The sequence below is a fragment of the Cannabis sativa genome, chromosome 3 (assembly GCF_029168945.1).
Source record: "Cannabis sativa cultivar Pink pepper isolate KNU-18-1 chromosome 3, ASM2916894v1, whole genome shotgun sequence".
NCBI classification, from domain to species: Eukaryota; Viridiplantae; Streptophyta; class Magnoliopsida; order Rosales; family Cannabaceae; genus Cannabis; species Cannabis sativa.
The window spans coordinates 17,859,230-17,876,595 of NC_083603.1; the positions used below are offsets into that span (position 1 = coordinate 17,859,230).

The 17,366-nt window shown below is 31.9% G+C and overlaps 1 protein-coding gene across 1 annotated transcript; it reads left to right on the forward strand.

The window, feature by feature from the left end:
• Positions 1-10,895: 10,895 nt before the first annotated feature.
• LOC133035656 (uncharacterized) lies at positions 10,896-14,886 on the forward strand. The gene is made up of 3 exons (XM_061111723.1): positions 10,896-11,054; positions 14,301-14,405; positions 14,490-14,886. Exons 2-3 carry the CDS (start codon positions 14,308-14,310, stop codon positions 14,632-14,634), a joined length of 243 nt encoding a protein of 80 aa, XP_060967706.1. The 5' UTR covers positions 10,896-11,054; positions 14,301-14,307; the 3' UTR covers positions 14,635-14,886.
• Positions 14,887-17,366: the final 2,480 nt, after the last annotated feature.

Genomic DNA, 17,366 nt, shown 5'->3' on the forward strand with positions numbered 1-17,366 from the left:
CTACGACGAGGAGCGGTGACCTTCTGAACAGGAGCTTTAGTAGTAGTTTTCTCAGTTGCTTCAACTGAGGGAGTGGGATGTTCCTCTTCTTGAGTAGAAGAAGATGGTACATTTGAAGGAACAGTATCTGTGAGCATTTCCTCTAATACAATTTCACTTTTCGGTTTGTTGTCTTTCATATAGTTGTCTTCAAGGAAAGTAGCATTTGTAGAAACAAACACTTTGTTATCCTTGTGACTATAGAATAGTCTACCCCTAATCTCTTTAGAATTTCCGACAAACATGCAAACCTCAGTTCGCGATTCCAGTTTGCCTTCTTTCTTTCTTAAGACGTGAGCAGGGCACCCCCAAATCCTATAATGGCGCAAACTAGGGACTGCTTTAGATGGAACAACATTTAAAATTTCGTTTGCCATTTGAATAGCATATCCCCAGAAGGACGTAGACAGAGTTGAGTAACTTAGCATAGACCTAACCATTTCTAAGAGAGTGGGATTTCTTCTTTCTGCAACTCCATTCTGCTGTGGAGTGCTAGGGGCAGTATATTGGGATTCAATTCCAAGTTCAATTAAATGATCTTTGAACTGCATATCCATATATTCTCCACCCCTATCAGTTCGCAAGATCTTTAATGATTTACCTAATTGGTTTTGAGCCAAAGCATGAAATTCCTGAAACTTTTCAAACGTTTCAGATTTCTTTTGCATTAGGTAAAGAAAACTATATCTAGAGAAATCGTCAATGAAAGTGACGAAATACTCATAACCTCCTCTGGCTTTTACATTCAGCGGTCCGCAAACATCTGAATGTACTAACCCTAGGGGTTCTTTGACACGCTCTCCCTTTGCAGAGAAAGAACGTTTGGTCATTTTTCCTTCTAGGCAAGACTCGCAGACTGGCAGTTCTCCTAAGACGACATTTTTAAATGGACCGTCTTTGGTTAGCCTATTGAGTCTATCAAAACCTATATGACCTAGACGTAAATGCCATAGATAAGTTTGATCATCATTATCAATCTCTTTTCTCTTAAGGCTTCTAGGTTTAGCTACATTGAAAAGTTTAGTATTTAGTGAGATTTTAGTATCAGGTCTTAAAACATAAAGCCCTCGTTCCATGTTTGCAACACATATATGAAATCCATTACGAGAAATTGAACAATTTGAACTCGAAAAATTCAATATATAAAATTGTGTCTGTAAACATGAAACACTAATCAAGTTTCTACTAAAATTAGGAATATATAAAACATTCTCTAAAAGTAAAAACTTCTTAGAATTAAACTTGATTCGGGCTGTTCCTCTTGCTTTAACTGATACCAACTCGCCATTTCCAACTTTAAGCTTTAACTCATCTGGGTGAAGATTCTCCCAAGTTTCAAGCAGCTGCAATGAAGAACATACATGGTTAGTAGATCCAGAATCAACAATCTAGGAGGATTTGTCGTTCTCTAAAACACATGATTCAAATACAAAAGCATCACCTTCGTTTGAATTGTCTAGAAGCCTGGGACATTGTTCTTCTTTATGTCCCTTTCCATTACAATTCGCACATAGAACATGATGTCTGATAATTGTATTTGAAGAAGCAGCTTTGTTAGAGCCCTCATGCTTAATCTTCTTCCTCTGATTAAAGCTTGCAATGCTAGGAGGTCTCATTGCAATCAGATCCCGCTCATGGGCCCTCAACTCAGACTCGAGTTTGTCCATGTCGGAGGAGTTAGGATTGTTCAATAAATAATATAGAACAAAACTGTTATACTCCTGAGGAAGACTATAAAGTATGAGTTTTACCCATTGTTCCTTTGATAAATCAATTCCTAGTAGATTTGCCTTTTGGAATTTCAGATTCATCAACAATAGGTGTGAGTTAATGCAACTACCAGGATGCATTTTCACACTATTGAGTTCTTTTGCAAAGATACTAATTAGGAGTGGATCGGGATGAGGGTTATTCATATTGGCACTACAACATATCAATAAACAGAAGTAAGGTTTTGGTTCTATAAATTCATACACAGGTTCAGAAAACAAATAATCACTTATGTTATAAAAATACTAAATCTAACATAGTTTATTTTCCAAAGTTTCCAACGAACTGATACAGTGTCCCGTTTAGGCGAGAGTCAAAGCATCATCCATTGAATAGAGTTGTCAATTCATCTAAAATGTCAAACATTCTAGCATTCTTTTATTCGATCAAGATTGGAATTCAGCGTTGTCCCGTTTAGGCGAGAGTCAAGGCAATTCTATCTTATGAGCTTCTACCATTGTTTCGTATTCTTATAAGTCTTACATAGTCGCCACCATTAGGGTGGTCATGAACCATATAAATAAAGCTATAAGAACACTTATCTTTCGAGATTAAACGGCGCTAACTTGCTAATGAACGTTCCTCCATTAGGGAGGATTACTCACTAAAACAATAGCTATGTAAAACCAACAATGGAGATCGAATTTCTCTTGATTAAGGCTCATTATTTAAACATGTATTTTGTTTAATCATTTATATTCCATATCTCAATAATGAAATATTACAAATTAAAGTAAAAACTTTAATTAAATTTCAAAAATGGAATAATTTTGAAAAATATCTTATTTAAGTTGTTTAGAAAAATCTAAATACCCAACTTAAAAATATTCATCAACCAATGACTTAATTAAATATTACCAATTAAGTAGTAACCACTTAATTTAGAAGATATTCCATTTTAAGTTCCCATATTTAGAAAATATCAACTTAAAAAATATCTAAAGAATCTCAATAACCAATTTCCAAAATTCCTCAACTTAATTTATAATAGGAAACTCAAAAATATTCAAATCTAAGTTGATTTGATAGATTTAACTAAATCTCAACTTAAATAGGAATATTTAATGAAATTATAAAATTAAGATTCAGAAAGAATTTATATGGTTATAATTTCATATTTAATTAAAAACAAGAAAAATACCTATAGCTTTCCAGAATATAACTATTCAAACTATGTTTTTCTTAAATTAATTTCAAGGAAGAATGAAATTAATTATGTTGCTCATCAATCTTTTATTAGGTTAAACTAATATAATTAACCTAGCACAGTTATCCAAATCAGGCAAATGGGCCTTCACAATTGGGGTTGTTCATGTGAGGGGGGGCTGGGTCCAGTATGTCGCACCCACTTCTAAGGCTCCCAACTCTCACACAAGGCCCAAAAGAGAGGAATTTAACCTTAAAATGAATAACTGTTATTAATTGAATAGGCTCACAACTAAATGAGCCTAAATAAAATCTATCAGTTATGATATTTTATTTAGCAACAACCACCTATATGTATGTATAATAGAAATTAAACATATAGGCTCACACAGGCATACACATTTGGATGGATCCTATCATGTTGCTAGGTCATACACAGATGAAAGAAGTTTGTAAAAATTACCTGTTACAAATTATTTACTTGATCTATCATCAATTGAACCTTTGGTTAAAATTAGATCATCTGATCTATCATCAAGTTAACCAAGGCAATTTAGATCAAGCAATAATAGGTTTTAGAAAACTTACAAACAATCTAAAACACATACTCCTGCAACAAGGTTAGATTTGGATAGTTGGATGTAGGATTTATTTAATTTTAATCAATTTATTTCGAAAATAAAAATAAAATTAAACCTACCATTTTGAAAAATTAGGTTTTGGGTAACCTAAATGTCATTTCAAAATAAATTGCCAACTTTCCTTTTAAATTTCATGTTATTTAATAAATTAAATAATAAAATAGAAAATGGTAAATACATACCCTTTTCTGGTTTTACAATTTAATTTAATTAAAAAATAACAAAATTTAAAAAGTTAACAAAAATACCTTATTTCCTCTTTTAAAATTATCATGATTATTATGATCTTATTTTAATTAAGGTCAAGTTACCAAAAAAAATTAAATATCTGACCTTAAAAAAAATAAAATAATCAAAATTTAAAGGAAATAAGAAAAAGGTAAGCAAAACTTGATTTTTTCCTATTTTCAAAATCAAATTACACTAATATCTAAAATTAATTTTAAAAAATAAAATTAATTTATTTCTGATAATTAGATTTGAAATTTGAAAAACAAAAATCAACATACAAAACTACACAAAAAATCGGAATTTAATTTCATGAAATAGCATGAAAAATCGAAAAAATTGGAAAATTGGATGAACTGTACGGATGGCATGCTGTGCATGGCCATCCGCGCACGGATCCAAGGTGCTTGACCGAGAGATCACGGCGCAGGGAGGCTGCAAGCAGCCATTCCGCGCGCGTGATGAGTTGCTCGTCACCCCAATTTTTCCAATTTTCAAAAATTCATAACTAATTCAAATTAAATCGAAATCGAGTTCTGTAAAAAAGTAAATTGCTTAGAATTTTCCAAACTATCCAACAAAATAATTACAGAATAAAAACAGTAACCATTTTTCTCAGAATTCACAAACAACATTCAAACATCAATATGACACTCAAAGCAACATGATACCATCCAAAAAACAAGCAAATCGTTTTAAGTCCAAATTTCTTGCAACCAAATCAATTACCATGGCTCTGGTGCCAGTTGTTGGAAGTTATTTTACCAGGAACTTAGATCTACTCACAAGTATGTTGATTTAACAACCTAAATATGAACTTCTAAAACGATATGAAATTAAACACATAAGAGTATCAGAAATCTTACAGTGATTGCAGCGAAATATATGTCTCCTCCCACTCAGATCTCTAACCCTTGATTCCTTTCTGTAGCAGAGTATAATCAAGATCTGAGCCCGAAAGTCCTTCTTTGTTGTCTCTGAAGTCTACACAGCCTTCCTCACTATGGTTGAGGTATTACTTGATGTGTGTGGGCACTACTCTAGCACTCATACATTTCAAAACAGTGAAGGAATAGAGAGAGAGAGGGTGGCGGCTCAGAGAGAATTTTCTGAGAGAAAATTCTTTCAGAATAATGCTGTGAAAAGCTTTTTCAGTTGTGTTGTGTTTCTGAAGCCTTTGCCTTCTATTTATAGAAGACCACCAAGGGCTATGATTGACATTTTGAATTGAAAAAATCAAAGGGAAAAGGAAGCTAAGTGGCCGGCCTAGGCAATGTGGAAACAAGGCTTGCCACTTTTCCAACTTTCCTTTTCCTACACTTGATAGTTTCCTTTTTGTGAAAAATTGCCAATTCCATTGTTCAACCATATTAATGATAAATCTAATTATTTAATAATTAAAATTAATTATCAAATAATATATTATCATTTATTTTATTAATAATGAAACTAATTAAAGTTTCCTAATTAATAAATATGCCCTTCAAAATCTCTATTTACTGTTTTGCCCTTAATAAGTGCTAAATTCTCAAACTGACAAGTCCATCTTGAGAATTTTTAATTGATTAATTAAAATCAATTAAATGAGTCTTACAAGTAATATCATCTCAACTAGTGAGGGGACCATGGGTCTATATATCCGAGCTTCCAATAAGCAGATCTAGAATTTACCACTTAAATTCACTGACTTATTAATTCTTCGTTGAATCCACACATAGAACTCAGAATTGCACTCTCAGTATATAGAATGCTCTATATGTTCCACCATATAGACACATTATTAGTTATCCATTGTTATAATCCTAATGTGATCAATGATCCTCTAAATGGATGATCTACACTGTAAAGGGACTTAAATTACCGTAACACCCTACAATGTATTTTATCCTTAAAACACTTAACCCTGTATAAATGATATTTCAACTAAGTGAATTGAGTACTCAATCATTTATCTCGTTTGGTTAAGCTCGAAGGAAATTACCCTTTGCTTACTATTCGCCAGATAGAAGCTATAGATTCCATATTTATGTTAGCGCTCCCACTCAATCGCACTACCGTGTTCCCAAAATGTATGTATTGCCCAGACTAAAGATTTAGGCTTAACTAACAAATCAAAGAACACGAATAACACTCTTGAAATTAAGCCTAACCATATCAGGATTTAGATCATGTGATCTAGGATCAACTTATGATATTGAATTGAATAGATGTTTACGGTAAGTTTCAAAATCTAATTCAAAGTTCAATATCGGTCCATTCCAATGCATACTCCATGCATCCAACCTCAGCTTTACTTTAACCTATGTTCTGGAAAGAACATAACATTTCTCCAAATGTAAGTAAACCTGTTGTAGATTGTCATATCAGTGAAACCCAGTGTTCTGATAAATCTAGGAATACTTTATTCACATAGTCATGTTTATTTTCCACTGTGTTGACAACACAATAAACATGTTCAAGTATGTGAAAGGGGTTTGGATGAATTTATAAATCAAATAGACAAGCAATTGATTAAGTGAACCAAAACATACACAAGTGAATGAAAAATTACTTCTGTTACTTTATTGATATTGAATAATCTGGATTACATTGAAACAGAGTTTTATTTAGGGCATAAAACCCAACAAATAAATGGTGGAGATCTCATTTCACATAAGCTGAAATATCATTTATACGGGGTCAAGTGTTTTAAGGATAAAATACATAGTAGGGTGTTACGGTAATCTAATCCCTTTACTGTGTAGATCATTCATATAGAGGATCATTGATCAAATTAGGATTATAACAATGGATAACTAATGATGTGTCTATATGGTGGAACATATAGAGCATTCTATATACTAAGAGTGCAATTCTAAGTTCTATGCGTGGATTCAACGAAGAATTAATAAGTTAGTGAATTTTAGTGCTAAATTCTTGATCTACTTATTGGAAGCTCGGTTATATAGACCCATGGTCCCCCCACTAGTTGAGATAATATTGTTTGTAAGACTCATGTAATTGGTTTTGATTAATCAATTATAATTCACAAATTAGACTATGTCTATTTGTGAAATTTTCACTAAGTAAGGGTGAAATTGTAAAGAAAGAGTTAATAGGGGCATATTTGTTAATTATGATACTTTGTATGGTTCAATTAATAAATATGATAAATGGCAATATTATTTAATAATTATTTATAGTTATTAAATAGTTAGAATTGGCATTTAAATGGTTGAATTAGGAAATTGGTATTTTTAAGAAAATCGGATACAAAAGGTGTTAAAATTGCAAAATTGCAAAAAGCAAGGCCCAATCCACTAAGCCATGACCGGCCACCTTTGTAGGCTTTTTAAGTTGATATTTTCATTATTTTAATGCCAAATAATTCAAACCTAACCCTAGTGGAATGCTATAAATAGATAGTGAAGGCTTCAGGAAAATTACACTTTCTGAATCAGAAAAACCTGAGCCTCCTCTCTCTTCTCTAGCCGCCACTCTCTCCTCTCTATTCTTCCTTCATATGTCGACCTACCTTAGTGATTAAATTAGTGCCCACACACATCAAGCAATACCTCAATCATAGTGAGGAAGATCGTGAAGAAAGATCATTAGCAAAGGAGATTCAGCATCAAGGATTCAGAGAAAGAGATCCAGGTTCAGATCTTGATAATACTCTGCTACAGAAAGGATTCAAGGGTTAGAGATCTGAACGGAAGGAGTCATTTAATTTCGCTGCACCCAATGTAAGGTTTCTTAAACTTTATATGTGTTTAATTTATCGTTTTAGAAAGTTCTTATTTAGGATGTTAATAAACATACTTGTGAGTAGATCTAAGATCCTGATAAAATAATTCCAACATTAAGAACATGGTAGTTCAATTGAGTGGGACTGCTAATCATATACGGAATCTATAGCTTCTATAAATGCATAGAAGTGAAATGATAATTTCCTTCGAGCTTGGCTTAATAAAGATAAATAGTGACGTACTCATTTCGGTAATTATATTAGTTACTGAAATATCATTTATAGGTAGCTAAGTGTTTTAAGGATATAATACATTGAAGGGTAGAACGGTAAATTTGTCCTTACTCGATGTAGATCATCTATAGAGGATCATTAATTATTTGAATTATAACAATGGATAAATAATAGCGTATCTATATCTTGGAACATATAGAGTGTTCTATATAATTAAGATGCAATTCTAATTCTATAGTGGCGCAAGGAGGAATTAATAAGTTAAAGAATTTACTTGATAAATTCTAGAACTACTTATTGGAAGCTTGATTGTATAAGCCTATGGTCCCCACACTAGTTGAGATAATACTGCTTGTAGACTTAGTTAATTAGTTTTAATTAATCAATTATAATTTTAAAATTAGTCTATGTCTTAATTGTGAATTTTCACTAAGCAAGGACTTAATTGTAAAGAAAAGAGGTTTAAGAGTTTATTTGTTAATTAAGAGATTTTCTAAAGTCTAATTAATAAATAAGTTATATAGCAATTTTATTTGATAAATAATTATAATTATTAAATAAATAGTTTTGACATTTATAGGATGAAAATTAGATAATATAGCATAAGTGAAAGAAAAGATAAATTGTTGAATAAAATAGTAAAATTGTAACTAGTGGGGTCCAAATCCTATGGTCGGCCACATAGTGTCAATTTTGCTGTTATTATCTTTTTTATTCTATATAATTGAAATCCTAACCCTAGTTTAAATACTATAAAAGGAATACGATGCTCTCATTCTCATCCATCTTGCTTAACTTAGTTTTCTAACTCTGTCAAATAACTAGAAATTTGAGATCCTCCTTCCTTTGCTATTTCGAAATTCTCTCTCTCATTCTTCATCAATTTTTAAGCCTCTAGTAATAGAGTAGATGCCCACCCGTATTAAGTCAAGTACTCAATCATGGTGTGAAAGATTGTGAAGAATCCAACACCTGAAGGAGATCCAGGCTTAGATTTTGTTAATACTATGCGAAAGAAAGGAACAAGAGTTAGAGATCTGAGTGCAAGGAGCCATAACATTCCACTGCCACCAACGTAAGGTTTTTTTTTTTTTTTTTTTTTTAACTTTATATGTGTTTATTTTTATTACTTTAAGATTCATGTTTAGGGTTTTATATTATAGAATATAATCAACATACTTGTTAGTAAATCTAGATCCTGATAAAATATATTCCAACAACTGGCCATAGAGCCATGGTAATAATTTACTCATTTAAAATGATGAATGTGTGATTTGAATGTGATTCATGTTGATATATGTGTTTATTTGATGATTGATTGATGTTTACAAAATTTTTACAAAATATAATTAGATTTACAATATGGAATTATTTTATTTGGATATTATGGAAAAAAATAAGCAATTTATTTTTTTACAAAACTGAATTTCAATTTAAATGGAATTAGTTATGAATTTTTGAAATTTAAAAAAATGAAGGAGGGGATCACTCCCCTGAGTGCGCGCACACCCGAGTGTCACTCAGTGTCACGTGCACTCAGACATGTTTTGTTCGAAGAAGCTCGGTTGAGCTTGTCTGAAGACCCACATCCGTGAGTGGAAATGTTGTGTGCACTATGGATGTGCGGCATCCTTCGGTCAAGCAGACTAGAACGCACGTGGATGGTATGCATTCTTTGAAATAATTTTTTTGTTATCCGATTAATTAATTTTTATTATTTAAAAATTATATTGATTAAAGAATGAGTAGGATTGAAGGGAGATTGACACGTGGCATCTTAGTGAGCAACTAGTTAGAGTGAGATTTATGTATTTATGCCGCTAATTTTTGAATTTATATATTTTTTAGCCAAAAACCTAACAAATTTGGATAAATGACATCAAAATAACTTATTAACACACTTCTTACTTCTATCAAAAAGAAAAAATAAAAAGGGATTATATCTCAAATACACAAAAATAAAAAATAATAACAAAAATACGGTTTCATGGAATTTTAAATATTTTTACGATTTTTTTGATTTTATTTATAGAAAATACGGTATTTATATGTTGTACTCTTGTTAATTTATTCTTGATTTTTTGTTTTTTTTTTGTTGTTATTTTTATGTTACTTTTATGTAGTTTTTTTTGTTATTTTCGTGTTATTTCTATGAAAAATCGTAGAAATATAGAAAAAATTCTTTAAACGTAAAAATATATATATATATATATTTTTAAAAAAAATTGGTGCATTATATAATTATCCTAAAAAATAATGGAAAACTTACAAAAATACGGAAATTTGGGTTAACTTTTATAAAAATACTGTCATGCAGAAATTTTTTCAAAAATACTATGTTTTTATAAAACACTAGTAGAACACAAAACAGATTGGACTCGGGCTCAAGATTCAACATTTAATCATACGGCTGCATTCCTTATTGATGTCGATGGTGCTGAAACTTAGGTCAAACCACCTGAAAACACCTTGAAGATTAATGTAGATGCTGCCATTTTTTCGGAAACTGCAACTTATAGCTTTGCAGGGGTGATTAGGGATGAAACTGGCGCATTGGTGGAAGCTTTTACCTGCTGTTGGTCAGGGGTGTTGCAACCCGAAATGGTAGAAGCTTTGGGTGTTAAGGAGGCACTGAGTTGGGTTCAACGGAAAGATTGGAGGAAGGTTGTCATTGAAACTAATAGTCTTACTGTGTGGTGCAAGCGTTACGTAGCTCTATTCCTATGATTTCATATTTTGGGAGTATTATTTGATTGTAAGATGTTGTTAAATGACTTGCGAGATGTTTATGTCAATTTTATTAGACGTTCTGCAAATAGTGTTGCTCATTTCTTAGCTCGAGCATCCTATTTAGTTGTTGCTCGTGTTATCAGGAATAGTGATGTTACTCTAGATTTTAATCATGTAATCACTATGGATTGCAATTAATAAAGATGATGAATTTTTTTTTAAAAAAAAAAACAGCAGTAGAACAACAGTGAAAACTTAACACAATACACAATATTTTTGAAAAAAAAAAATATTTTTGAAAAGAATTTATAAAAAAAAAAAATTAAAATTTTCAAAATGGGGTAATTATCCCAAAATAATTCTTACTGCTTTGGGCCCAGCGCAGCCCAGCCCAATTCCTAAACCTGAAATTGCATCTTTTATTGTAATTTCCTTTCTCTCTCCTCTCTATTCTCGCGATCTCTTTCTCTTTCTCTCTCTTAATCCTCTGCGATTTCAGCCAACAAATCGCCGCCGAAGCCGAATTCCGTCGAGTTCAGGTAATTTCAACGAATGTTTTCCTTCTCTCTCTGCCTGAATAGTTTCTGTTTCTTATTAAAAAGAGCCTATAGAATACTGTTCATCCTTAATATCAACCAAAACGTGCACCGTTTAGGGTTTAGATTTTAGGGCTGGGTATATATAGTTCTTTTTGTTCTTCTCTCTTATATAGATTCACTCCAATCCGCCCAATATTACACAATAGACCTAATTGTGGAAACAATAAACCCTGAAGTGAAGCAGTTTAAAGCTCATATAATTTGTTCAACACGCAATTAAATACTTTAATTTTGTGTTGCTGGCTGCGTTATGTGAAGTGAAATGACTTTTACATAGAAAATTAAACATTTGATCTGATCTAATATGATGAATATAAAGATTGATGCGAGTTGAAACCGAAATGGGTTGTTTCGAATTCTAATCTCCACCAAATCATTCATGAAAGACCCAATTGATTTGCGATATTGTCAAATTTAAAAGGGTATGTTTATAATATTAAATCCTGAGAATGTCGAAAAATGAGAAGAATACTTTGGAGAATGATGAGAAGATCGACTGTGAGGGTATGAGTCAGTCATTAAATCATCAACTAACGTAAAAGTGAAACTCTTCATTTCATTATTTATTATTTTTTTTTTTGGTTCGAAAATATGTCTCCTTTCAAAGAGGAAAAGTTGTGTCATTGTATGGGCTCCTCTTCGTGTGTTTAAATTCATTCATTTGTGCCATTGATTCCTTCCTTCTTGCTGCTCTTAAGTTGGTTTCGGTAGTTTGATTTCTTGTTTTGCTTTGTTGACCTTTTGAAGTTTATGATGTATGCTCTTTCATTGAAATCTTGAATGTCTACCCAATGTATATTCACCTTTTTTTAGATATATATATATATATATATATATATATATATATTTCAAATCATTTTGTTCTGAATGGCATATGGCCCCTTGCTTTTGATTTTTACAATAAATGTCAATTTGGTGGTTTTATATAAGATATGATGTATGCTCTTCCTATTCTTTTTCAAGGCAATACGGCATCAATATGTGAATATTGAAGTCAATACTTTCATAATCTAAACTATATATAGAGATATGTTTCCATTCTCATGTCATAGAGTCATTTATGATTCCTTTGTCTTTAGATTGAAATTGTGGTGAATATTTTATTCTCAGGAAATTGGGATAAATGTGAGTGTAGTTTTAGGATTTTGGTGAATATGTTTGTATTTGTACCAGAAGATATGTTTCATCTTTTGTTGTTTCTGTTTGCTTTTCGTTTCTGCCGTTGTTGTATATAGTGTCGCTCATGTTTCAGATTACTTTTCCTATTATCTTGTCTTTTACTTGAAGATAGAAATAATTTTTATTTTCATCTTTTGATTCTCATATCATATATCCATCATCAAATGTTACACATTGTTATATCAATTCTTAAATCTATGCATGAACTAAAGAATGCTATGTATATATATTTTGCTATGGCTAAGGAAATTTATAAGAGAAAATTGAGAGTTTATAGATTAATGATCACATAGGGACTCACCTCCCAGATATCAAACCGAGCTCACTTAACCAACTCATTAGCACCCTCATTTCTTGCTCTACAAATCCAACATATATCATTCTCCAATTCATTATTTAACAGAGCAAGAGCTAGATACAACAAACTCCAATGTGGAATTTCTCTCTTCTATGACTATTTGACAATGCGAGTAGATAAGAATGCTGTATTATTATATCAAATCTTTGTGAATAGATAGTGAGTTTCTTAAAAGAAATCTAATAGGATAAAGAAAATTTAGTTCTCTCAGAAAATTTTATAGGATAATTATTCTAAGCTCTTGCTGATTATTTTTAATATTTTTATTATTAATTGATTTAGTTAATGTACTTAGAAATTGGTTGATTTTGGGAAAGGCTAGAAACTTGATATGTGGAGTTTGTAGATAAAGTTAATTACAAGGAAATCATAGAATTTCCCTTTCCTGTGCGCCTCCTTTCATTGTCAGTGATGGAAATTTTTTCTACCAGCTTTGTGATTGTTTTGTAACTTTGTATTTGCTTTTGTATAATTTTTATCTGTATTTATGTTGGTTATTGTTTTCCTCTGCCACAAGTGAGGAAATAAACTTGGAAGAAAGTCACTGTTGAACTGGTGACCCTTTGTCTCTTTTTCATAAAAAATGAAAAAGAAAAGAAAAAAGCGTGATTGCTAGCTTCCTTCCCATATGTTTTGTATGTTGGTTTGGCATGTAGTTCCTTGTTTTTTCGTTCTATAATGTAGGCTTTAGATTCTACTGACAAAAAAATTGTTGATTTCGGAAAAGGACAAAAAACTGCAGTTGCTTATTCTTTTAGTTTTAGCTTGTTACATCCTAAGTGTAGGTCTTAAGGATTTGCAAAGGTTTTAGTTGCCCTTTTGGCTAGTAGCTTTATAAGATTATGATAGTATTGTGTTTTCCACTCTTGAAAAGGATTGGAGTTTTATGTCTTAGTTATGTTTTGCTTTTGTTTTCATATGTGATTTTTTATATGCTTATACTCGAACCTTTTCACTCATTATTGAAAAATAATGTGGATTGAAGCTTCTGTGTTATACTTACATTTTTTATTTTTAATTAATTACTCGTGAATGTATATTGAGGAAATTCGTTACATTCAAAGATGTGATTCAATGTTTATTGTATAATACTCACACTCGGCTTTTCTGATGTTTCTCGTATGATGTGAAGAGTTGATATATAACATAAATATGCTACTACTTTACAATATTGAGAAATACAATTCACCAACTTGAAATATCATTTGGAGTGTCAATAGTGAGCTGGAACTACTTTTCTTTTTTTGTGTTTATGTTCATTAGAAAAATGCACTCTTTTTATCACTATTTTTGTTTGTCACTTTTCCATGTGTCTTACCTAATATATATAATTTTGTACTATGGATATAGTATCTTACGTTTCTTGCAGGTTGGTTGGGTTAATTTAGCTTATTTCTCTCTATTTACTAGTTAGTAGTAGTACATTTAAACAATTCAAGTTTTTTTTTTTTTTTTTTTTTCATTTTTCTCCACAAGTCCTCTTAATTTTTCACCATCTTATACGTTAGAATATTTATTTGTATGCACATTCCAGCCTTGGATTTCATAAAACAATCTTTAGCAGTTTGATTGTCTCTCAAGGATTTTTTGTTTCAGTATAATTTCTTCTTATTTCATTTAGCAAATACTTCATTTTTTTGTTATTGCAGTTTTGACATGGCAACCAAGTACATCTTATCTGCTTCTCTAGGAACGTGTGCAGTGGCTTGGATCTGTGACTACTACATTTCCGACAAGAAGATATTTGGAGGCGAGTGAAATTGGCATCGTTTCAAAGATTTCGGCAGTTGTTTTGTTTCATTTATCTGATTTTCTCATGTTCTTTTTTGATCAGGGAGTACCCCAGGTACCGTTTCTAACAAGGAATGGTGGGAGGAAACTGACAAGAAGTTCCAGGCATGGCCTCGTACAGCCGGTCCACCAGTGGTCATGAACCCCATCAGTCGTCAGAATTTCATCGTCAAGACCAGCACCGACTCTTGAAGCAATTTTTTTTCCTCTTCCCCTTTTACTCAATATTTCTATGTTCGGGCCAAATTGTTAATTTTGCTCCTTTGAAAATAGACTTATAATCATTTTATTTGACTGGATTCAATTCCTTAAGGTGAACTCAGGGCAATGCCTTGATAATGGATTAGTAAAAGGTTGCCAATAAGAAAAGTTGTCTGATTTTCAATTCACTTTTTGATAATGAATTAGTAACAAGTTGCCAATAAGAAAAAGTTTGCTTTTCAATTCTCTTTTTGATATTGGACTCGAAAACAAGAATTCATCAAGGCTTCTTTCGAAACCTAAATAGGAGGCCTTAACCTATAATTAATGCTATTATTATTGCTGTTCTGATTTATTTTACCTAATTTATGTTAAGAACTACTTATGGAGCCTACAACATGGGGCTGGTAGAGTGGGAGATTTTGATTTTTTTTCAGTGTGCGAATTGTTGACTTTATTCTTATCTCTCCAAAGTTAGTGGTGCGCCTGTCCCTCCTTAAAGAAGTTATGTAGTATCTTTTATTTCTGGTGGACTGCTTCTCTTGGTTTTTCTGGTTTTATTCTTATCATTTGACAAATAATACTATTAAAATTTTATATCATTTATTTAACAAGTAATGAATGATATAAAAATTCCAAACTAAAAATCACTTAAGAAGGTTGTTCTGGGCTATCTTTAATTAGATCTATCATGTTTTTTTTAATAGAATGATTTCTCATTAAAGACACAAAGCGAAAGATAAGGCACTATACTTTTGCCATATCTAAGGATAAGGCAAGTGTAACAAAATTGTGAGCTAAACAGTTCGCATAACGATAAAAGAGAAACTTAAAAACATTGACATGATTATAAATAGATAAATGTCTTTAAAAATCAGGTCAAACTCAGTTAAAACCAAGCCTCTCTTCTGTAAGATATAGATAACACGTTGAAAGGGATCCCAAAGCTGGAATAGCTGCAAAAGCCAAACAATTACCCACTGATCATGCAACACAGCCCCATACCCCACATGCCGATTTGCACCTCAAAGTCTCGTATCAACATTTAGTTTCAACTGTAACGTCCTAATCTAAAGGGACACCATGTATGTGGTTTTATAAAATAGTTTAGTAATAATAGATTAATTAATTTGTAAAATCTGTGAACATATTAAAAACTTTACCAAAGTAAAATCCTAGTAATGAACAATATAACAACACTAAAACTTTGTTCTGGAGATCCCTGCAATAAAAGTTTTACAAAAAGACTATATACTATATACGGTAATAAGTCAAAATACACAACAGATACAATCCAAAACAATTTTTGGCAACTCGGTACACAAACCGGAAGGATCAATATGTACATTCATTGGAGAAGACCATCGCCTCATGGTTGCTCTAACTTTTCCTTGCCCTTACCTGTATCACAGAACACTCGTGAATCACAATGACTCAACAAGAAAAGTAATAAAAGGAATACATATAGTAATTAATTATCTATTTTACCATCATAAAATAATAAATAATAAAATTTCAAAGCTTTTATAATATAATCAACCATATGTGTAAGAATGAGAAGTAACCATCTTTATTACATCACATTGCTTAATCAGGCAAGTCGATGCTTAAATCTAGTATCCATATATTATATTGCCTAATCAGACGTGCCATAACCTGGCACTCACATATATTGCATTGCTTAATCAAGCAAGCCCATGCCATAACCTGACATCCATATATCACATTGCCTAATCAGGCGAGCCCACATATCACATTGTCTAATCAGGAAAGCCCATGCCATAACCTGGTGTTATACCCAAAATTCGGCTAGCACATCAGAGGAAGACACGTGTCAAGCTGGGAAGAATATGAACTTAGACACGTAATCATAATTACATTTGAGGAGGAATAACTCGTTAAAAGCATAATTAACAGAGTATATCTACAACTCAGCTGACTGAATAGTCTTATGCGAGACAAAAATATACAAACTGTTGCCTTGTGCATCAACGAGAAACCGTGTAACTTTAGGTGTATAAGACGAGGCACTAACCTCGATTACGTGAATGAGATATATTGACTGTGAAGACACTTAGCTTATAATGTACAATATAGAAACTAAGTATAATAGACGGGTAAACCAAAGCAAGTGATAGCGAGGCATCCACCTCGCCATAGAAAGACATGCACACGAAAAAAGATCATCTCGTCATCAAAAACTACAGTTTTCAGATAGAATGTTATGTTTCTAAAGTAAAAGCGACGAGATTTGCATTATCAACCTTGGAAAGAAATATGACGAACTCCAGCTCGCTATCAAGATTGCCTCTGCTCTATTCCCAGCAAGACATTCAAAAATAATACAGTTTACAATATCTTTAATACACGCTTATTTTGACCCAATAAAAGCGGAATATTCACAGCTGTGTGATATTAAAATAATAACCCCATTTATTTTACGTGATATGTAATCAGACCCCATGATTTTAGGGGATAATCGTTGTAAAAATATCAGTCAACCCTGTAATTAACTGTCTACTATGTGATTATAAATAGAGGCAAGTTAGACTAAAAAGGGGACGGAAAAATCATAAGGAAAGAAGCCCTAAAAGAATCATCAGAAATATAATAAGATTGACTCGAGGACTATGCAGAATTTTAACTGCAAAACCACGTAAAAATCCTTTGTGTTCATACCTTTTCCATTATTGTTTTTATTTTTCTATGTGAGATTATCACTA

Excerpts from the sequence above, each read along its gene's own strand:
- LOC133035656 (XM_061111723.1), top strand. The coding sequence starts at position 14,308 with ATGGCAACCAAGTACATCTTATCTGCTTCTCTAGGAACGTGTGCAGTG. Across the intron at positions 14,406-14,489 it reads AAGAAGATATTTGGAGGCGA|TACCCCAGGTACCGTTTCTA; the intron begins GTGAAATTGGCA and ends TTGATCAGGGAG.